The 25,016-nt window shown below is 36.6% G+C and overlaps 1 protein-coding gene across 1 annotated transcript; it reads left to right on the top strand.

Moving 5' to 3' along the window:
- Positions 1–18,454: 18,454 nt before the first annotated feature.
- On the top strand, positions 18,455–19,417 carry LOC123937260 (heterogeneous nuclear ribonucleoprotein A1-like). Its single transcript, XM_045997987.1, has one exon. It carries the CDS (start codon positions 18,455–18,457, stop codon positions 19,415–19,417), a length of 963 nt encoding a protein of 320 aa, XP_045853943.1.
- The last annotated feature ends 5,599 nt before the right edge of the window (positions 19,418–25,016 follow it).

The raw sequence follows: 25,016 nt of genomic DNA on the forward strand, positions 1-25,016 counted from the left end.
ATTAATAATCTTTGTCTACTAAGTTCTACATCTGGCCTTTCCTCAGAGGCAGTTTCTATTCACTAGTTTCTTCCCCGTGTACAGGGGATACTTTTGTGTGTGTGTGTGCCTTGTAATGCCTTATTGAAAAAACATACATTTAAAGTAACTTTGGCAACTCTGGAAATCAAATAAAAATTAGATCCCTTCACTTTCCTGGGTTTGTTGCTATTGCTGCTTATTACTGGTGGTTCTATTTGTATGGTTTTCCTTTTATTTGTGACTTTCCCAAACTAATTCAGTTGATCTGTGTCTGCTATATGCAGCCACTTAAGTACTTCTTTGCATAGTTTAGTCATGAATTAATGATTAGGCAGAGGTTTTCTCCAGTGTCTTGCACAATTAAGTCTCATAGACTATGAGGTGCTCTGTGATTGTCTTGCACATCTTCAACACTCTAGCAGATAATTTACAACTCTGCTTTAACCTTCAATTATTGCTTAATGCATACTCTAGGTCAATCATAGATGAGTGAATTGGGCCAGCTATTTCTTAGACATGATCACAGTCCTGTACATATATGTGGTCTTCTAAATTACCCAACTTTCCTAACACACAAAATCAAACACACAGAGTCAGAGGAATATGTCCCAAATGAAGGAACAAAACAAAACCACAGCAAGTGACCTAAGCAAAACAGATATAAGTAATATGTCTGACAGAGTATTTAAATAATGATATTTGAGAAAAGAGTGGAAGACATCAGTGAGACTTTTAACAAGGAGATAAAAAAGAAACAGAGACAAAGAACACAATAATTGAAATAAAAAATACACTAGATGTAATAAATAGTTAGAAGAAGCAGAAGACTGAATCAGCAAACTGGAGGATAGCATAATGGAAAGAAATCAAGCTGAGCAGGTGACAGAAAAAAAAGTACGCAAAGTGAGAATGGACTTCGGGAACTCATAGGTTCCATCAAGCATAATAACATTTGCATTTTAGGAATCTCAGAAGAATAAGAGAAGGAAAAAACAGTCAGAAAATTTATTTGAAAAAATAATAGCTGAAAACTTCCCTAATCTGGGGAAGAAAACAGATATCCAGATCCAGGAGGCACAGAAATACCCCAAAAAAAATCAACGCAAGGAAGTTCACACCAAGACATGTAGTTAATAAAATGGCAAACAGTAGTGATAAAGAGAAAAGAACACAGTTATATATAAGGGAAGCCCTATAAGGATATCAGCAGATGTTCAGTATAAACTTAGCATATCAGAAAGGGATGGCACAATATATTCAAAGTGCTAATTGGGAAAATCTGCAGCTAATAATATTCCATTCAGCAAGACTATCATTCAGTTTAGAAGGAGAAATAAAGAGTTTCTCAAACAAAAGCTAAAGGACTTCATGACCATGAAACCATCCCTGCAAGAACTGTTACAGGGGACTCTGAGTAGAAAGGAAAGACTATAAGTAAGAGTAAGAAAAGTAGGAAACACAAAAGCAGTAAAAATAAATATATCTGTAAAAATCAATCAATGGATTCACAAAATAAAGGGATGTAAAATATGACATCATATACCTAAAATATTAGGAGAGGGGGGAGAAAAATGATTTCAAACTTAAGTGACTATCAACTTAATACAGACTGCTATATGAAGAAGACATTATATATGAACCTAATGGTGACCACAAATCAAAAACCAGTGATAGGTATGCAAAAAAATAAAGAGAAAGAAATCTAAGCTTATCACTAAAGAAAACCAGCAAACTGTGGAAGAGAGCAAGAGAAGAAATAATTGGAGGATTACAAAAGCTACCACAAAGCAAATACCAAAATTGCAGTAAATACATTCCTATCAATAATTACTTTGAATGTAAATGGACTAAACGCTCCAGTCAAAAGACAAAAGATGATGGAATGCACGCACACACACACACACAAACAAAAACAACAAAAACAAAAAACAAGACCCAACTATATGTGGCCTACCAAAGAGTCAGACAAAATGGCTTAAAACAAAAATTGTCACAAGAGATAGAGGACACTATACAATCATAAGGGGACAATCCAAAAATAAGACGTATAATATATAATTTTAACTATTTATACATCCAACATGTGGGCACCCAAACAGATAAAACAGTTAATAATAAGGAACTAATTGGTAGTAATATAATAATAGTAGGGGACTTTATCACCCCACATACCTCAATCGACAGAAGAATAAATGAAACAAGATGGGATTGGGAGGGAGACAAACCATAAATGACTCTTAATCTCACAAAACAAACTGGGGGTTGCTGGGGGGAGGTGGGATTGGGAGAGGGGGAGCGGGCTATGGACATTGGGGAGGGGAGGCTAACCATAAGAGACTATGGACTCTGAAAAACAACCTGAGGGTTTTGAAGGGTCAGGGGTGGGAGGTTGGGGGAACAGGTGGTGGGTGATGGGGAGGGCACGTTTTGCATGGAGCACTGGGTGTTGTGCAAAAAGAATGAATACTGTTACGCTGAAAAAATAAATAAAATGGAAAAAAAAAAGAAAGATAGGTAGGGAAAGAAAGAAAGAGAGAAAGAAAGAAAGAAAGAATCTATCAAGCCATGAAAATATATGGAGGTAACTTAAATGCATATTACAAGTGAAAGAAGTCAATCTGAAAAAGCTACATGTGGTGTGATTCTATATGACATGTTGGAAAAGGCACCACTATGAGACAGTAAAATTGTCAGTGATTGCCAGACTTTGGGACGGAGGAAGGATGAATGGGTTGACCACTGAGGATTTTTAGAGATGTGAAAATATTCTGTATTATGCTATAATGATGTATACATCATGTCATTGCACATTTGATCAATCCCTAGAAGGTACAACCAAGAGAGAACCTTGATGTAGATCAGGGATTTAGGAGGATAATAATGTGTCAACATAGGTTCATAAATTGTAACAAGTATACCTCTCTGGTGGACATATTGATGATGGGGAGGCTATGCAAGTGAAGGCAAGGAGTACATGGGAACTTTCTGCACTTCTCAATTTTGTTCTAAATCTAAAACTGCTAAAAAAAAAATAGTCTTAAGTACAAAAAAAATGATTAATGGCTAAAATAGATATTTTATTTTGATGAAATATGAAATAATTATGGCATTAGTGTTACAAACAACATGCTTTTGAAATATAAAGATGTAGAGGAAGAAATAAAGCCACAATGGTCCAAGCTTACCATACCACTCTCAAAAATAATTATGAATAGACTAACATTATATGGTGTTAGAGTATAATATAATAATACAGCTAGGTTTCAGAAATCTTTACATCTGACAAAAATGCAATTTACATTCTTTTTAAAGTCTTGTAGAACAATTACAAAAATCTCTTCAGCTACAAAGAAAATCTCAAAAATTCTCCTAAGTAGAATTTCAATGCATTTCATTTTCTGAGTACAATAAGAATCTAATGGGAAAAAGACAGACAAAGAAGTAAAACAAACCCACCTAGTTTGAAATAAACACTCTTCTAAATAACTTTTAGGCTAAGGAGAAAATCAGAGCTGAAAACAAAAATTTTAAAAGCTATGACATTTTATCTTTTCAAATAGCTACTATTCTTTTTTGGATACATTAATTTTTTGGCATTTTCTGAGGATGCAAATTTCAAACAAAAATTTTTCTTTTCAGAGCTCCTCTTTCTTAAAAGCAGATTTTGACAGCATAAAATACTATAGCATGTATAATCACATTTCCCAGAGGCAACTACTTTTTCTACTTCTATTTTGTGCTATTTAGGTGGTTATCTCCTTAACTCTGAATAAACTAATTATATCTCTATTTTGTGGATTAACAATTTCAGACTTTGTCTATTGTTTCCTCCCTTTGAAAGATTAGGATTTGCTCACATTACTCATCATGTCTTTTTGCCTTTGTCATTTTTATACTAGATATTTTACACTAGATATTTTTAACTCCTCTGTGGTTACCTTAGTAATTTTAAATAATATTCTTAAGCTTATCTTTCTTTTGGCAAAAAATGACTTAGACAAGGATCTGAGCTACCCACTGTGTAATGGGAGGATGTTATTGATCCCACCATTTAATTTTCTTCTCATCTCCAACTTCCATGTAGATACTTTCATTATCATGTCAAAAGGATAACATTACTTAGTGTTATTAGTGTGCTTAGTCATAAGTTTGATCAAAGTGTTCAAAAGAAACAAACCATAGTTTCGTTATTATGCCTATTTAAGTACTATTCACTCCTGAATCAAGTAGTGTACTAGAATTCACCCTTTCTTCTCAATAGGCATAATGCAATGACCCCTATAACTCTGAAAACATCAAGTTCAAATAGACTCTTACTCTTCCATTCCTTTGATAACTCATTTTACTTTGTTTAATATTAAGATCACTTTTTGTTCAGCTTTTGATCTTTCCTGGAATTTCTTAATTATCTTTTTTTATTATTAACATATAATGTACTATTTGTTTCAGGGGTACAGGTCTGTGATTCATTACCAGCATTTTAGAGATTCTTGACTCAAAGTTATAATCCAGTTGTGTTTCTCTTTTGGGTAATTGATTTTTTGTGTGAATTTTTGGTGATCATTTCTTTTACTTCCTTATAAAGGAAGAACTAATTTGATTAATATTGGTGCAGGCACAGAGTTTTATTGATCTTATGTATATATGTTTTTAAGGGTCTTCTTTCTTAAAAGACAAAAAAAATTACAATCTGTTCGCATAAAGAAAACTTATGAATTTTTAGGCTTTATTTTGGAATATTCAGGAGTAATCAAGCCAGTACACTGGCTCTCATCCCTGCAAAAAAAAGGATTTGTATTTTTTTCTGCCATCTTGGGAACTACTGATTGAAGACCACTTCAAATTGCCCCCCTCAACATTATGCCCACACCCTAATCCTCAGAACCTGTGACTATGTTACTCTACAAGGCAAATGTAATTTTGCAGATGTGATCAAGTTGATATTGAGTTAGGGATATTATCCTGCATTATCCTCGTGGGCTCAATATAATCAGAAGGATCCTTAAAAGTGAAATCAGGCAGCCGAAGAAAAGATCAGAGTAAGGAGATGTGAGAAGGAATCAACAAGTCTCACTGGCTTAGATATTTCAGGAAGGGAGCAGAGCCAAAGAATGCAGATGATCTCTACAAGCTAGGATAGGTGTATTCTCCATGAAAGCCTCCAGGAAGGAATTTAATCTGCCCACACCTTGATTTTAGACAAGGGAGACTGTGCTGGACTTCTAACCTACCAAACTGCAAGATACTAAATTTGTGTTGTTTAAGCCACCAAATTTGAGATAAGTTATTATGGTAGAATTACGAAACTAACACAGCTTCTATGTATGAAAGTGCAGGCAGAAAACATTTCCACCATTGCAGGAAGCTGTTTTGGACAGCACTGATTTATATAATTTTAAATAATTGAAGTTTACTAAACAGAGCTTTCATTTACTTTTTGAAGTCATCTTTTTTGCATATGCTCATTTTGGGGGGATGATCTTCTCTAGTCTCATAACTTTGAATGACTATTTAAAAAATGTTATCCAAATTTATACCCCCAATTTGGACCCCTCTTCTGAATTTCCAAAGCAAACACATACATGCACACGCGCGCGCACACACACACACACACACACACACGCACGCAATTGAAATTTTGACATCTCCAATGAGATGTGTAATAGACAGCTCAGACATAGCATGCCCCAAATTGAATTCCTCCGTTGTACTCTTCCTTTACTTACATCTTCCTCATTCCATTATTGAATATTACACTATTTTTAACTCATCAGGCAAAACAGGAGTCATTTTTGGCTCCTTGTTTCTCTCACAACACTCGTAGTGTATGAATCTATCAGAAATCTTGTTCACTTTACCTACAAAATATATCTTGAATCTAATGACTTTATCAGTTCCATTGCTACCACACTCTTCCAAGCCACTATGATCTTTAGTCTTGAGTACTGTAATAGTCCACTCTATTAGTTATGGTCCAGTAGAATAACAGAACTAATTTTGGGATATTAATAGAAGCCAATTAGTTAGAAAAATGTTAGAATATCTGAAAGAACAAACAGAAGAATCTATATAATCCAGACAATTATGATAGACAGTTGCTACCCTACCCATAAAGTTAATTTTAGCAGAACCCAAGATTCAAGATTACTCAAACAAAGCGGCTACCAGAGTGATCTGCCCAGCAGGAACTAGAGATGATGCATGTGCATGGGTAGAGATACAACCCAGAGCTAATAAAAAGAGGGAGAAATCCCCTGGTTTTCCTTTCTTTCTGCCTTTAACTTCATGACAGTGCTTCTCTTTGATCAAATTCAGATTTGAAACCTATTAGCAAAGAGGCCTGGGAAATATACGCTTCAAGGATTAGACCTCTAATATATAAATCTGATCAGAGGAAGGGCAAGGAACGGATATGAAAGAAAAGAGTGTAATTCCTAATTCACCCCCCAGCTTCTATTATGTGGCTGTCTATCTACTGCTACTCTCCAACACACACCTTCTTTTCCCACAGAGCAGGCAAAGTGATCCTATTACAAATAAAAACAAATCATTCCAATCTTCTGCTCACAACTCTGTAATTGGGTTCTTATATATCAGAGCAAAAGTCAAACTCATTACAGCAGTCTACAGCTTCTTTATGGTCTGCCCTCAGCCCTGCCTTTTACCTCTTTGACCTAATCTCCTTCTTTCCCCCTAACTCATATTTCTCCAGCCACAGCGATGAGCATGCTGTTCCTAGAGGGCACCAAGCCCACCTAACTCAACCTTTCTGACAGCTCAGATTCTCTTCCCATGATAGCCTCACATGCCTCAAAATGTCATGTTTTCAGGCTGAAGAATGATCCTTGGTTATTACAGCAATGCACTGAGAACAGTTAACAGCTACTGCATTGTTAAACAATGGAACTGGAAGATCTGTACAGTGCCCACTGCTTTTACTATTAATTTAATGTTGATGCTGTTGATTCCTTGATTACATTAAACTATGCTAAGTTAACTCATCTTTGTTGTCTTCTTCTATTTTTTGGATATCTAATAAAAAAAACATTACATTATTATCAAGGTAATTGTAAAAAGAATTGAACAAACATGAAAATTCTAATGATACCTCAGAAGATTTTTGCTGTTGATGTTCAATACAGTTCATTTCATGGTTCAATTCAGCACAGTATCTTGCTTGAACAAAATAATAATAGAAGAGAATGCAGTAGACTCAAGCCATAATTTCATTATTATACCAAAAACAAGTGCTATCTGAATGAATCATAATCTTGACAGATTTTCAACATGAAGAAGCTAATCTAGTAGAACAGTCTTGATTGTCTGAAGGTCTTTCTCATCTTTTTCTCGTTTCGAGGAAATTTTTGTTAAATGCTGACTGAACCATAGAGTTGCATGCTGCTAAATTTTAGAAATATTTTGGGGTGCCTGGGTGGCTCAGTAGGTTAAGCCTCTGCCTTCGACTCAGGTCATGATCTCAGGGTCATGGAATCAAACCCCGCATCCCGCTCTCTGCTCACCAGGGAGCCTCTTCCCTCCTCCCCCGCCCTGCCTGCTGCTCTGCCTACTTGGGATCTCTCTCTCTCTCTCTCTGTCAAATAAATAAATAAATAATCTTAAAAAAAAAAGAGAGAAATATTTCTTGTTTTCCCTTAATAAAACAGAAACAATAAAACAACATGATTTAGAAGTACAATCTGCTGACAAAGCAGAAATCAGCATGTAGACACGTCTCTGCCTCATACCTGCTCCATATCACGCAAGTAATCTCTTACCTGCTTGCGATATTAGCTAAGTTGCTGCCCTCAGCTGAAATCAGTTTTTCCAGGGTTAATCTGCAGTCAGTTTTCCTGGCCAATGGCAAAGCATGGTAGTTTGCAAAAACGACCACAGTCTGGAGGGTGTATAGGTGCCTCAGTCGGTTAAACATCTGCCTTCCCTTCAGGTCATGATCTCAGGGTCCTCGAACGGAGCCAAGGACTGGCTCTCTGCTCAGTGAGGAGTCTGCTTGTTCCTCTTTCTTTTGCTGCTCCCCTTGTTCTTGCTCACACACTCTCTCTCTCAATCAAATAAATAAATAAAATCTTAAAGGAAAAAAAAAGTGACCACAATCCTCATTACTGTTTCCATGCCCTTTTCAATGTGATTTTCAGCTCCTCCCCTCAAAAGGTGGAGGTTAGGGGCGCCTGGGTGGCTCAGTGGTTTAAGCCGCTGCCTTCCGCTCAGGTCATGATCTCAGGGTCCTAGGATCGAGTCCCGCATCGGGCTCTCTGCTTGGCAGGGAGCCTGCTTCCCTCTCACTCTCTCTGCCTGCCTCTCTGCCTACTTGTGATCTCTCTCTGTCAAATAAATTAAAAAAAAAAAAAAAGGTGGAGGTTATTTTCCCATCTGTATACCAGGCCTGACCTGTGAAGAGAATGTGATAGGAATGACAGTGTGCCATGTCCAAGCTTACATCTCCTGAGGCCTTGCACATCACAATATCTTTCAGAATTCTGCCATGACCATGTGTACAAGACCAGGCTAGCCAGCTGAAGGCGAGAAATGCCCTCATGAACATAGAAGCTGTCCCTGCTGAGGCAATCATGGACAACCAGCCCCCAACCAACCCAGCAGCAGATCATTCCCACATAATTAGCAGAGAAAAGCCATGCAGCTGATCACAGCCCAAATTGCCAATTGGAAGGTATGTGAGCTAAATGAATAGTTGTTGCTTTAAGCCAGCCACTGTGTTTGGGGATTGATTGGTACATGGCAACTGTTAGGCAGTGTCTTTGTTTTTCTGGCAAATGAAAGAAAAAAAAAAAGCTCCTGATTTCGTCTTGAATTATGGGTTGGTTTTTAACTGGAAGAAGCAGAAATTCCCTTTTAGGTGTCACAAATTAGATAAAAGAACTAACTTGTTTATTGCCCCACAGCATCTCTTCACGGGACCACAATTCTAGATGCAGGTGGCTGGCACGGAGGCACCGAGTGGCAGTGCAGGGAGTCCATCCGCGTAGAGCAGAGCGCTATCAGAGTAGAACCAGCACTGCCAAAGCTGCTCAGGCCACCAGTAGAACTCCAAATTTAGTCATTGTCACACAACTGTATTGCTTTGATTTCTAACTTTCGCTTGATTGAATCACCTTTTCTGTGAAAAAGGAGGCTGAAATCCTTCATACACAATTGAAGAAAGAATTCAAACTGAAGAAAGAATTCATAAATCAAATACTAAAACCAGGATTCAGCTATTTTGGCAATAGTGAGAAGGGAGAGAAGTCACTTCAACACAGTCCTCAGACTGGACTATAACTGTTGCTGTTGCTACAAATTGGGGAGGGATAGGAGATACCCTCCTGATACACTCTGGGGAATGAAAAAAGGGACTGTGTGAATTTAAACCTCAGCAGGAAGAGCCGGTATAAATGATATAAAAATAATGAAGTAAGATATGAAAAACAGATTTAACAGTCTTCATCTAAAAGAATTTCTGTGTAGGAAAATTTTTTGTTGTGTATTTCCTCTGCCTTAGTAAGTGCCCACAAATCCATCACTTGACATCTTCCCCCAGGCCCTTTTCTGTTTCTTTCCATTTTATCATTAGAGTTTCATGTTAAGTGCTGATTTTTTTTTCTTAAGGAGAGCCTTCTAACCTTTTAAAATTAATTTCTTTTTTTTTATTTTTTATTTTTTATTTATTTGACAGAGAGAGATCACAAGTAGACAGAGAGGCAGACAGAGAGAAAGAGAGGGAAGCAGGCTCGCCGCTGAGCAGAGAGCCCGATGCGGGACTTGATCCCAGGACCCTGAGATCAAGACCTGAGCCGAAGGCAGCGGCTTAACCCACTGAGCCACCCAGGCGCCCCTAATTTCTTTTTTTTAAGACTTTATTTATTTATTTGACACAGAGAGATCACAAGTAGATAGAGAGGCAGGCAGAGAGAGAGAGAGAGGGAAGCAGGCTCCCTGCTGAGCAGAGAGCCCAATGCGGGACTGGATCCCAGCTCCGTGAGATCATGACCTGAGCCGAAGGCAGTGGCTTAACCTACTGAGCCACCCAGGTGCCCTAAAATTAATTTCTGATAGTGAAACTATTTCTCTGATTATAATTCCATTTGAACAAACCAGCTAAATCAGATTCTTTTTAAAAGCTTCAAGAAAGCCCCACCCACTGACAGCCACTTATGTATTATTGGTCAGGACTGTGTCACCTGAACATTCACAACTTAAAAAACAATTGACTTTCTCTAATACGGTAGTAGAAATCCATTCTGTAATATAAAAATGATAAATTTGATTGTTAAACTATAGGAAAATAAAATAAACAAATACATACATATGTGTGTGTGTGTGCGCGTGTATGTTTATACCCTTCCCCATGATTGATGACAATTGCCTTAGCTTAGGTCTCATCATGGGCTGTTAGTCTTGTTCATTTGTAGACCACTTTTATATTAATGTGTAACATGAAAATTTTTTTTCATAAAAATATCATCTCACATATGTCAATTATGCTAAATCAGACCCTTGCCTTTTAAATTAATGTAGTTGAAAATAAGAATTAAAACCAAAGACTGAAACTAAGAATCTTAGAAGTCATTTGGTGAACATCATACCTATCAGTCAAGAGTCTGAAAGTCAGATCAGGGTGCCAGCAGGGTTGAGTTCTGGTGATGGCCCTCTTCTGGTTGCAGACTACTGACTTGCCATTTTATATCACGTAAAGAAAGCAGAGAGCCTGAGCAAGCTCCTGAGTCTCTTCGTATAAGGGCAATAATCTCACTAACGAGAGCTTCACTTCTTGGTCCAATTACTTCTGAAAGGCCCCACCTCCTAATGCCATCACCCTGGGGGTTAGGATTTTAACATAGAAATTAGAGGAGAGACACAAACATTCTGTCCATAACACAATCCATGATGTTTCTTTGAATCCCTCTATCATTTATTCACCAACTCTTATAAGATTTTCATCCTTGTCCTTTATTTAATGGCTCAAATAAGTTTTCATGCCTTCTTTGCTTGGAATTTAAAATTGTTTCACAATTATTATAACTCATGTCTTCTGTCAGAATCTGTGAAACTGTGGCAGAATAACTTATTAGCCTTCAAGAAAGGTTAAGTCATATATACTTAATAGTTCTTAACACAGAAATTAGAAAGTGGTTGCCTTGGGAAGGAAAAATACTTAATTGGAAAGGAGCACAAGGTAAATTTCTGTATGAAAGAAATGTCCTATTTCTTACTTAGGCCAGTGTACACAATTGCCAAAAGTGAACAGTTAAAAATTGTGCATTTACTGTATGTAAGCTATACATTTTTATCAATTATAAAAAAATAAAACAAAATTTAAAAATATAAATAAATAGGGATGCCTGGGTGACTCAATTGGTTGGATATCTGCCTTCAGCTCAGGTCATAATCTCAGGGTCCTGTGAGTCCCATATTGGTCTCCTTGCCCAGCAGGGAGTCTGCTTTTCCCTCTGTCTGCCATGCCCTGTGCTTGTGTTCTCTCTCTCTCTGACAAATGGATTAAATCTTTAAAAATAAATAAATAAATAGATAGAAAAATAGATAAGGGCACATGGAGGGCTCAGTAAGTTGACCATTCAATTCTTGGTTTCATCTCAGGTCATGATCTGAGGGTACTGGGATCAAGCCCACATAGGACTCCTCACTCAGCAGGAAGTCTCTCCCTTTACCCTTCCTTCCTGCTCACTCTCTCTCTTTCTCATTCTCTCTCAAATAAATAAAAAAATCTTAAAAAATAAATATATATATATATAAATATGGGCACCTGGGTGGCTCAGTGGGTTAAGCTTCTGCCTTCGACTCAGGTCATGATCTCAGGGTCCTAGGATCAAGCCCCACATTGGACTCTCTGTTCAGCAGGGAACCTGTGTTCCCCTCTCTCTCTGACTGCCTCCTTTCTGCCTATTTGTGATTTCTCTCTCTGTCAAATAAATAAAATCTTTTAAAAAATGAATAAAATAAAAAATAAAATATATAAATAAATAAATTTAAAAGTTTATAATTTATAAATTTATTTCAAAATTTTATTTAATCAATTTTTCAAAGTTCCTAAAAATGCTGTACTAAATAGCATTAGACCAATTCTTTTTCTGAGAGTTTTAAAATTTATTTGGAATATTGTCACAATTGACATACATAATTTTAAGTGGCAAAAATTAAATATTTATGAGTAGTTAGAAAGCAGTAATTGCCAAATTAATTAAAAGAAAGACAGTTCACAGGAAGAAAAATATCAGTTTGATATAAGAGGTTTAAATGGTAAATAACTCTTGATAAGCTTTAATGTTTATTGTTCAGGTTTTGTGAAATGTCTAAAACTATAACCAGGAGAGATTCAGTGAAGACTCTCAAGATGTGGCTCCTGAGGGAAACCTAGAAAAGACATCAGCAGAATTTTATAGAGAAGAAAAGTAAGGCTACTTGCAAAAATCCAAATATCCAAAATATATCAAAGGCAAATTAAATCTAATAATTTATTTTTGAAAAAAATAGTGACAGATTCACATTGTAAAACACAGAAAAACATATTTCAAAAGAAATATGTTGACTTTCAATTTCCAGTCCATGCAGGAAGCTTAGAAGTGGCTACTCTGTCCTAACAACATTCCTTAATTTTTTACCTAATAAGTATAAAAAGCTGAACAAACTGAAAAATCAACAGCTTTTCTTAGATCTGTAAGAGAAGTGAGAACACAGGTAAACCATTTCCCCAAAATTGGAAAGGTTGACAAAGACCAGAGAATCATAGCTTACTGGAAAATACCCATGAGCAGCAACCTCTGTTCTGTGGGAACTAGTACCAAGATAAGGAAACCTAAACTGTAATTGATAAATTGCTGGAGTCTCAGTGTGGACAAGTCTGAGAGAGAAAATTTCTAAGGAGACCCAGTCACTGGGGGAGTGAGAAGGGGAAAAGAGAGAGGAGAAAATGGCCCCACATGCCTGTGAATTTTTACCTCCTGGAGACTCCATCAATTTCTCACAATGAATATCAGAGAAAAATCTCCTCATACTTCCACCAGGGACAAGGAAAAAGGAACTAATTTGAAATATGTCAAAACATTCTTTTTTTTTAAAGATAGTCGACCCTTAGGAGACATTATTTAACTAGAGCTTAACCTGCCAGGGTTTTATCAGAGCTTAACAAAATAATAAAAAACATAACAAAGCACCCATTTCCAACTCACTCTAGACAACCTGACTCACCTAAAAAGTGGTGGACTGATAAGCCCGTGTTAAGTTCATGATTCAGAAGAATTAAAAGATTGAGACCTAATCATAAGACTATAGGATGCTTCCTGTTCCCCAACATCTTATTATTGCATTACTAAAGGCCTTTTTATAGCAGTTTGTTTAATCTGGTATATTATGGTTGGTATCAAGAAAAAAAATTATTTAAAAAAATATTAGAAGGAAAAAAGCAGGTGGAAGAGAGAGAGCAAGCATCAGAAGTACTCAAACAAAGCAGGTTTGTTGGAATTACCAGACTTGGAATTAAAACAACTACAATTATTATGCTAAGGACTTTAACAGATGAAGTAGACAGCATGAAAGAACAGATAGCAATGTAATCAGGGAGATGAAAATGTTAAGAGCCAATAAAAAAATGCTAGAGATCAAAAACAGAATAACAAAAATTAAGAATGCCTTTGATGGGTTTATTGGTAGAATTGGACATAGCCTAGGAAAGAATCTCTGACCTCAATCATATCTCAATAGACACCTCCAAAATACAAAAGCAAAGAGAAAAACATACTGGAAAAAAATCCTACCAGAATATCCAAGAACTTTAGGACAACTACAAAAGGTGTAATATATATGTGATAGGAATATCAGAAAGAGAAGAAAAAAGGAACAGAAGAATTATTTGAAACAATGATTACTAAGTATTTGCCCCAATTAATGTCAGATACAAAACCACAGATTCCAGAAGTTGAGAAAACATCAAGTAGGATAAATGTTCAAAAAGTTATAGTTAGTCATATCATTTTCAACCTTCAGAAAATTAAAGATAAAGAAAGCATCCTGAAAGATACCAGAAGAAAAACATCTTAACTGTAAGGGAACAAAGATAAGAATAACATTGGATGTCTCGGGAACTATGCAAGCAAGAAGAGAGTAGAGTAAACATTTAAAGTGTTGAGAGGGAAAAAAACTACCAATCTAGAATTCTGCACCCTGAAAAATTATCCTTCAAAAGTAAAGGAGAAATAAAGACTTTCTCAGACAAAAAAAGATTGAGAGAATTTGTTGGTAGGAAACATGCTTTGCAAGAAATGGTAGCATTCTTTTTTTTTAAGATTTTATTTATTTGAGCAAGAGAGAGAGCACAAATGGGAAGAGAGACGGAGGGAGAGGAAGAAGCAGACTCCCTGCTCTTCCAGGAGACTGATGTAGGGCTCTATCCCAGAACCCAGGGATCATGACCTGAGCCAATGCATTTGCTTAGTCAACTGAGCTACCCAGCGACCCCAAAGAAGTTCTTTAGAAAGAAACAAAATGATACAGGTAGAAACTTGGAACTACAAAAGGAAAGGAGAATTGAAGTGAAGTTAAAATAAAACCTTTTATTTTTCCTTTTCTTAATTGATCTAACAGATAATAGTTTCTTCAAAGTAATAATAGCAGCAATATACTTATTATGTATGCATATGTATATATATGTGTGGGTGCATGTGTGTGCATGCATATCCTTATATATATTTATATAGAAGTAAATTAATGACGTCAATGAAATGTGAGAGTGGAAGGAAGAATTAGGATAATTTTGTTATTATAAGGCACCTGCATCTCCCATGAAGTGTAATTTGAGGTGGGCTTAGATTAATAGTGAATGTATATTGCAAATTCTAGAGTAACCACTAGAAAAAGTAAGAAAAAGAAGTACAACTGGTATGTTAAGAGAGAAAATGGAATCATATAAAATGCTCAATTAAAACCACAAGAAGCAGAAAAAAATGAAAGACCAAAATAGAGAAAAGGACAGGAACAACAAAGGAAAAAGTAACAAATATCGTAGATATTAATTCAGTTATATCAGTAATCATGTTGAATGTCAATTCACTCAACAAAAGCAAAATATACATTCTTCTTAAACTCACATGGAACGTTCATTAAAATAAACCAGAGTCTGGCTGATAAAACACAACTTAACTAGTTTAAAGCTGTTGTAATCAGATAATGTCTGCTCTCAGACCACAATGGAATTAAACTAGAAAACAGTAACAGAAAGATAGCCGGGAAATCCCTAAATACTTAGAGATTAAATAACACACTTCTAAATGCAACATGTGCCCAAGAGAACTATCAAGAGAAATTAAAAATTATTTTGAATTAAATGAAAACAAAACACAACTTATCAAAATGTATGAAATGCAACTAAGCAGTGTTTTAAAAGGAAATTGTAGCATTGAATGCATATATTAGAAAAGAAGAAACAAGTAAAATGAATTATCTAAGCCTTCACCTTAGAAAATGAGAAAAAGAAGAGCAAATTAAATTCAAAATAAATAGAAGAAAAGAAATAACAAAAATTACAGCAGAAATCAATGAAATTTAAAATAAGAAATCAATAGAGAAAATCAATAAAATCAGAATCTGGTTTTTTGAAAACATCAGTAAAATTGATAGGCTTTTATCTGGGCTAAGAAAAAAAAAAGAGAGAAAAGAACACAAATTAGTAGTATCAGAAAGGGAAGAGGGAATATCACTATAGATCCCATAGACATTAAAATGATAATAACTGAATACCAAGAACAACTCTATGCCCACAGATATGATAACCTAAATGAAATGGGCCAGTTCCTTGAAAGAAACAATCTGCCAGTAACCACACAATAAGAAATAAACAATATGAATAGGCCTGTATCTATTAAAGAAATTCATTTAATCATTAGTAACCTTCCAAAACAGAAAGCACCAGGCCCAGATAGGTTCATTGGTGTATTCTAATAAACATTTAAGGAAGAAATTTTATCAATTCTCCATAACCTTTTTCAGAAGATAGAAGATAAAGGAATACTTCCTAGCTCATTCTATAAGGCTGGCTTTACCCTTATGCCAAATCCAGGCAAAGACATCATAAGAAAAGGAAACTACAGACCAGTATCTTTCATGAACATAGACACAAAACTCCACAAAATATTAGCAAATTGGATCCAGTAATGTATAAAGAGCTTAGACACCATGTCCACAGACCATTTATTCCATGCATATAAGGCTGGTTCAATATTTGAAAATCAATTAATGTAATCCATTTTATTAACAGGCTAAAGAAGAAAAGTCACATGATCATATCAATAGATACACAAAAAAGATTTGACAAAATCTAAAACCAATTCATGATGAAAACCCTCAGTAAACTAAGAATATAAGGAAATGTCCTCAACTTGATAAAGAATATCTACCAGGAAAAAAAATCTTTTTTTTTTAAAGATTTTATTTATTTGACAGAGAGAGATCACAAGTAGGCAGAGAGGCAGGCAGAGAGAGAGGGAGAGAGAGAGAGAGAGAGGAGGAAGCAGACTCCCTACCTAGCAGAGAGTCTGATGCGGGACTCGATCCCAGGACCCTGAGATCATGACCTGAGCCGAAGGCAGAGGCTTAACCCACTGAGCCACCCAGGCACACCAGAAAAAAAAAAAATCTTAATGGTGAGAAATTTGAAACTTACCCACAAAGATCAGTAAAAATGTAGAAATGTCCTCTCTCACAACTTTTCAACATCTTTCTGAATGTCCTGGCTAGTACAATAAGACAAGAAAAGGATATAAAAGGTATACACATTAGGAAGGGAAAAAAAAATAGAAAGAAAACTGTCATTGCAGATGACATGATCATTTATATGGAAAACTGGAAAGAATTTACAAATACACACACATATCATTCTATACACCACCAAGAAACAAGTGAAATTTGAAATTAAAAACAATACCACGTATATTAGCACCAAAAAAATGAAATACTTAGGTATAAATCTAATAAATTATGTGTATGATCTGTATGAGGAAAATACTACAAAACTGATGAGAATCAAGGAACTAAATAAATGTAGAGATGTTTTGTGTTCAAGATAAGGAGACTCAATATTGTCAACATGTCAGTTCTTCCTAATCTGATATGTAGATTCAATCTTTCCCAATTCAATTCCTAGCATGTTATTTTGTAGATATTAACAAACTGATTCCAAAGTTCATATGGAGAGGCAGAAAGTACTGAAGGAGAACAACTTTGGAGAACTGATGTCACCAGACTTCAAGAATTACTATACAGTTACATTAGTCAAGACTGTGAGGTATAGGCAAAAGAATAGACAAATCAATGGAGCAGAACAGAGAGTCTAAAAGTGGTACTACATAATATAGTGGGACTACATAAATACAGTCAACTGATCTTTGACAAAAGAGCAAAGGTAATATAATGAAGTAAAAATCTTTTCAACAAACGGTACCAGAACAACTGGACATCCACATTCAGAAGAAGAATGAGGAAAAGGAAGAGATAGAGGAGGAGAAAGAGAACAAGAATGAAAAGAATCATCTTGACATAGAATTTATACTCTTCACAAAAAAAAACAAAACTCAAAACATAGCTCTAAATATAAAACACAAAACTATGAAACTCCTAGAAGATAACATAGGAAAAAAATGTAGATAACTTTGAGTTTGACAATGACTTTACATACAATGCTAAAGGCATGATCCATTAAAGAATCAATAAGCTGTCTTTGAAAGACAGTTAAGAGAACGAAAAGATAAGCCACAGATTGGGAGAAAATATTTGTGAAAAAGCATCTGATAAAATATAATATATAAAAAGCTCTTAAAACTCAACAATAACAAGACAAATAACCTAATTTAAAAATGGGTCAAAAACAGCAACAGACACCTCACTAGAGAAAATATAGAGATAACAAATAAGCATCCAAAAAGATACTTTACATCATATGTCATCAGGGAAATTCAAGTTAAAACAACAGTTAGATATCACTACAAAACTATTAGAATGGCCAAAATTGTGAATCCTGACACACCAAATACCATCAAGAATGTGAAGCAACAGGAACTTTCATTCATTGTTGGTGGGAATGCAAAATTTTACAGCCATTTTGGAAGACAGTTTGGTAGTTTGTTAGAAAACTAAACATACATTTACCATCTGATCAGCAACTGCCTTCCTTGGTATTTACCAAAGGAGCCGAAAATGTGTCCACACAAAAACCTATGTGTGGATATTTTTGGCAACCTTAAGTTGCCAAAACTTGGAAGCAGCCAAGATGCTCTTCAGCAGATGAATGGATAAATAAACCCTGGTACATCCAGACAATGGAATATTATTTAGTGCTTAAAAAGAAATTAGCTGCCTTTCTGCCCGTGAACGCTGTCGAGTAAGTATCGTTAAAGTCTCCCTTCCCACCGTGGTCATGTCTAAGTCAGAGTCTCCCGAAGAGCCTGAACAGCTGTGGAAGCTCTTCATCGGAGGTCTGAGCTTTGAAACAACCGATGAGAGTCTGAGGAGCCATTTTGAGCAATGGGGAACACTTACGGACTGTGTGGTCATGAGAGATCCAAACACCAAGCACTCCAGAGGCTTTGGGTTTGTCATATATGCCACTGTGGAGGAGGTGGATGCAGCCATGAATGCACGGCCACACAAGGTGGATGGAAGAGTTGTGGAACCAAAGAGGGCTGTCTCAAGAGAAGATTCTCAAAGACCTGGTACCCACTTAACTGTGAAAAAGATTTTTGTTGGTGGCATTACAGAAGACGCTGAAGAACATCATCTAAGAGATTATTTCGAACAGTATGGGAAAATCAAAGTGATTGAGATCATGACTGACCAAGGCAGTGGCAAAAAGAGGGGTTTTGCTTTTGTAACATTTGATGACCATGATTCTGTAGACAAGATTGTCATTCAAAAATACTATACTGTGAATGGCCACAACTGTGAAGTAAGGAAAGCGCTCTCTAAGCAAGAGATGGCTAGTGCTTCATCCAGCCAAAGAGGTCGAAGTGGTTCTGGAAACTTTGGTGGTGGTCGTGGAGGTGGTTTTGGTGGGAATGACAACTTTGGTCGCGGAGGAAACTTCAGTGGTCAATGTGGCTTTGGTGGCAGTCGAGGTGGTGGTGGATATGGTGGCAGTGGGGATGGCTATAACGGATTTGGTAATGATGGAAGCAACTTTGCAGGTGGCGGAAGCTATAATGATTTTGGCAATTACAACAATCAATCCTCAAATTTTGGACCCATGAAAGGAGGCAATTTTGGAGGCAGAAGCTCTGGCCCTTATGGTGGTGGAGGCCAATACTTCACCAAACCACGAAACCAAGGTGGCTATGGTGGTTCCAGCAGCAGCAGTGGCTACGGCAGTGGCAGAAGGTTTTAATTCCTGCCAGGAAACAAAGCTTAGCAGGAGAGGAGAGCCAGAGAAGTGACAGGGAAGATACAGGTTACAACAGATTTGTGAACTCAGCCAAGCACAGTGGTGGCAGGGCCTAGCTGTTACAAAGAAGACATGTTTTAGACAATACTCATGTGTATGGGCAAAAAAATTCGAGGACTGTATTTGTGACTAACTGTATAACAGGTTATTTTAGTTTCTGTTCTGTGGAAAGTGTAAAGCATTCCAACAAAGGGTTTTAATGTAGATTTTTTTTTTGCACCCATGCTGTTGATTGCTAAATGTAATAGTCTGATCATGATGCTGAATAAATGTGTCTTTAAAAAAAAAAAAAAGAAATGAGCTATCAAGTCATGCAAAGGCATGGAGAAATCTTATATGCATATTCCTAAGTGAAAAAAACCAATCTGAAAAGGCCAGGTACTGTATGATTCCATCTATGTGATTTCTAGAAAAGCCAAAACTATGGAGAGAATAAAAATATCAGTGGTTGCCCGGGATGGAGGGGGAAGGAGAAACAAATGGGAAGAATACAGAGAACTTTTAAGAAAGTGAAAGTACTCATGATACTGTAATGGTGGCTCTATGTCATTATGGATTTGTCCAAAGCCATAGAATGTATAACACCAAAAGTGAACTCTATAAAACTGGACTTTGGGTGATTACGCTATTAATACAGCTTCATTGATTGTGACAAATGTAGCACTCTGGTGGGGAATTTTGATAATGGGAAATGCTATGCATATGTCAAGGCAGAGCGCATATAGAGCATACAGAGAATCTCTCTATCTTCTTCCCAGTTTTTATGTGAACCTAAAACTGCCTTAAAAGTCAATGTCTATTAAAAAAAATTATAGTTGAGCTACTAACTTCTTTGAATGAGATCAAGTCTAGATACATAGATAACATGCATAGGTAAAACAGGGCATTACAGAAGACTAAGACATTATCATAAAACCGAAGTTAGTGAAATCTGAAGAAATACATGAAAATGAAATGTGTAGGAAGGTAGAGGTGGGTTAGAGATTGGATGTTAAAAGGAGGAAAATATTAACTTTATTATAAGTATAATTTAAATTGTCCCAAACAAATTCTAACATGGTATATTATAAAGTTAGTTATAAGCATTTTGAAAATGGAGTGATTCCAAGAAACTAGTATATGTTCATTCCTTCAGTCAAAACATATCCAGCCAATTTGAGTTTCTCTTGGGTGGACTAATCCAAACCAGTGATTTTCTGGTTGTAGTTTCCAATCTATTAAAGAAATTTTTTTAAATAAATGAAAACAAGAGAAAATACTGGAGTGTACTTCATCTGATCAAAGAATTTGTTTTGTGAAGCTTATATTTTCATTTTATATATATGTATATTTCCTGCTTCACAGTATAAGATATATTTCTTATTTTAAGTACAAGTTCAGAAATATTTGAAAGCTACTCTTCTCATCAAGTTTATATAGTATTTGAATAGAAAACTTGACAGACTTGTGCTAGAGGAAGGTAGCTACTATAAATGATTTGTTCCACATATTAGCTTGGAATACAAATGGTTGTTTTTAATGTGTAAAAACTAAAAGTCACTAAATGTCTCTGACCCTCCAGCCAACAGTGATGTCTCTCTTAATCTCAGGAAACAAACTGAGGTTTGCTGGGGGGTGGGTGGGGCGATAGGGTTGCTGCGTTATGGACACTGGGGAGGATATGTGTTATGGTGAATGCTGTGAGATGTGTAAGACTGATGATTCACAGACCTGTACCCCTAAAGCAAATAATGCATTATATGTTAATTTTAAAAAATAGTGATCTCATTCATCTTGTCTACAAGTCCCTGAAAATAACAAGATGCAGATTTACTTTACCCAAGATATCTGTCCTTGTTAGCATCACCCCACTAACAACTGCAGGAGGGAAGAATTCCATGCTTGTTTCTGTTCTGTTTTCAAGGATGTGTGGTGTTGCTCTGGGGCAAGTGTAGCTGACCAGTCAGCCGCAGTGACTAAGGCATAAACTACTTTTGCTGGTCTGGCAACAGTTTCTCTGTTTAGGGTGAGGGTAAAAAGTGTCTCTCCTCTGCAGAGTAAGCTATGGTCACTCCATGTCACCCAAGCCCTGAGCTCTCTGTATTAGACCATGTCACAGGCACAGCGCTTTTGGTTCTCTTCTACAGACATCTATTTTCTTTATGCATATGGATGGTGATGGGGAGATTGGATGGTCTATGCCATCCACATGATGTGCTCAGAAACATCCCTTTCCTATTGTCTCAGGGAGGGAGTGCTGCTCTTCTAATGCCCAAAGAATCAATCTTACGATTTGTGATGTTAGAAATTAGACAAGACCTAAAACATGGGGTTCTTATCATAGGGAGAGGAGGAAGCAGGAAGCATCCCAGAGACTCAGTGACAGTGTTGCTCACTCTGGCTTGTCTTCAATGTCAGGACCATTTCACCCTCCCAACACTGAAACCATTCCTCCCACCTCCAGGACCTGGTTCCATGGAAGGTCCCTTTCTCTGCTCCCCTCTTCCAGAAAAACAAGTTCCACCACATTTTCAGTCATAGAATTTTTGGCAATTGGGATGTATTCTTTTTTTACACATTTATCTGAACTGTTTTGGATTGCTGAAGCATTATATTTGCTATCTGGTCATAGATCTAGCTTTCTGCTCTTTGAGATATTTTAGAGGCAACGTATTTTTCTGAGTCTTTTCTCAATCTCAAAATTATACAGATTTGAGTTTGAACCCTATTACTTCAAAGCTCTGTATCTATGTAACTTTGCGACGCTTGCTTTGCTACTCTGAACTTCAGGTGAGATTATTTATGTTCAAATGCTAAAAACATAGCAGACATTCAGAAACTATGAATTTTTTTCATCTTCCATTTTGTCATTCAAAGGTAAACACATGGTAGAATCTCACTAATTGATTTGGGCTTATTTTATTAGAAGAAAACAAACTTTTCCCAATTAATAATTGATATTAGGCTTGACACCATCTGTTATTGGGAAATAATTATTTTGGTAGGAAGAATGTCAATAAGGGAATTATCTTTAAATTGTTAGTAATGGTGAGGTCATTAAAGGTTAATTTGGGAATGGAAAAGGGAGACAGTTGAATAGAAATGTGTCATGTTTTATGAAAGTTTCAAAAAGAATGTGTATGCTTGGGGCGCCTGGGTGACTCAGTGGGTTAAAGCCTCTGCCTTTGGCTCAGATCATGATCCCAGGGTTCTAGGATCAAGCGCCGCATTGGACTCAGGGAGCCTGCTTCCCCCCCTCTCTCTGCCTGCCTCTCTGCCTACTTGTGATCTCTCACTCTCTGTCAAATAAATAAATAAAATCTTAAAAAAAAAAGCAAAACAAAAAGAATGTGTATGCTTATGAAGAATAAAAAGGAATGTACTGTGCTTTGAAGAGTGACAGAAAGAAATTATTCCAATAAGGATGACAATTACTAAAAATATCAATCCTGGTTGTTATTGTTATAATTCTGCCTGATCCCTTGAAAATGTTTTTTATTCTTTTTTTTAAACAGATGGCCATTTTAATTTACCGGCTGAGTTGTCACAGCTATCACCTTTCTGGATTTCCTCCCAAAAAACGGAAAGCTATTCCAATGTAATAAAGGAAAGCTATACAGTCTGTTGAATTATGTTCTCATGTCTCTCCTGAAAACTCTATAATGGAGGATCATATGGCTTCTCTCAACCTAAAGATAGAGCATGGTAAAATGAGTTGTTGGCATTGTCTGCATCATGTATCTGATGGCAGTAGCTAGAGTTAGACTTATGCAGAGATGAGGTATGCAGCTTTGTAGTGGTAATCCTCTGTATCAGAATAAGGGGTACATCTGGAGGGAATGTGTTTTCCCAATACTGCGTAATGGAGATCAAAACAGTGTTAGTTCCTTTGGGGGCCATAAAGAAATTCAGATCCATTTCTCTCTGTTTTCGTACATTTTTTTTTAAAGTTTTTCCAAGAAAAAAAAAATGTTTTGACTTTACAAATCTCTTTGCCATAACCTGCCTGGGTACCTGAAATTCCTCTTTTAAAGATTATTTGCACATCAAGGATCATTAGGCTTCAGGTATCTTTAGTTAAAATGCAAACAGGCCCACTAGACATAATTCAAGTCCTGTTATCATCCTCCAACACCTGTAAGGATTCTCCCCCAGTAGGATTACTAAAGGAATGGACAAGGGATGAGCAATTGTGATGACAGGAAGCTAAGTATATTTGGGAATGGCAGCATGAGTATTCTAGGCATGTGGCAGAGTAGGTCTGAGAAAGGCAGTTGCATGAATTGGAAAAGGAAAGCTCAAATCAAACTTTCCCCATCTTAACATTGTATCTGGCCCTTGTCCTGAAGGTAGAAAAAAAGCTTAAGGGGCACCTGGGTGGCTCAGTTAGTTAAACGTCCAACTCTTAATTTCAGCTCAGGTCATGATCACAGGGTTGTAGACTTGAGCCCTGTGTCCGGCTCTGTGCTCAACAGGGAGTCTTGCTTGAGATTCTCTCTCTCTCCCTCTCCCTCTGCCCCTACCCCTGCTCTAAATAAATAAATAAATAAATAAATAAAATACTTTTTAAAAAAGAAAAAAACTTAAAAATTAGGTTATGTAACAAGAGATGTAATAATGTAAAAGCTACTTCAAAAACCTCAGAAGAATGGGCTTATTAATATTTCAAACCTAATTGAAGAGCAGATGCATTATTAAAAGGGGTCTCCAAGATCACCCCTCCTTTCCCTATAGGTCTTTCACCTGTTCTAATCAACCTTTATTCCTTACCAAATGCTCTATTGATGGGTGGAGGTGCAAATCAAGAGGGAAACTGGGAAACCCCACCAATCTCACTGCCAGTCTTGCTCATCCTACCCCTCCTTCCTCTCCAGAATCTCCCATTCTCTGCCCTCCAGGAAGTCCCCCTTTAGTCAGGAGTCCCTGACTCCCCACAAAAAACCTTAAAGATCCCTGGCTTAAATAACAACCTCAAGCAACCACATCTCCTGGCTAAAAGTTGCTTTTATAATAAAGTTTTATTCTAAGCAGAGCTGCCTACACTCACAGCTGAACATGACAATGATTCTTTAAATACAGCATTGCTTCGTCTCCACCCAAGTGAGGATGAGGAAAATAAACCTTAGGCGAAGTAGTCATGTCTGTGAAACTAGTCTCCCAGTTCTATCCCTGGTCACTCTCTGTTTACCTGCCCTCTCCCCAGCTTTTCTCTTTCATATATCAAATATTTTTATGAAAGTCTCAACTTCCTTCTCAGGGACACTGTGTACTTTGGAACAGCAGATATCCCATTTCTTCCTCTTTTCCACTCCAGAATCTGTAACTTTCGCAGAGAACTTTTCCACCTGTAGTCTGTTTATGATATTCCATTTGGTCCAGTTTGGTTTTCACTCTAAAGCAGCTTCCTTTCTGTAAATCCCCCATATTTCTCCAGTATCATCAACTTAGAACAATATAATCTGCCCGCACTGCCCCCATCATTACTATAAAACAGACACAAGAAAAGGAACCTGGAGTTTAGTTCTTGATCTTCTGTTTGCTATAGTTTTATATTCTTAAAAGA

The sequence above is a fragment of the Meles meles genome, chromosome 2 (genome assembly GCF_922984935.1).
Source record: "Meles meles chromosome 2, mMelMel3.1 paternal haplotype, whole genome shotgun sequence".
NCBI classification, from domain to species: domain Eukaryota; kingdom Metazoa; phylum Chordata; class Mammalia; order Carnivora; family Mustelidae; genus Meles; species Meles meles.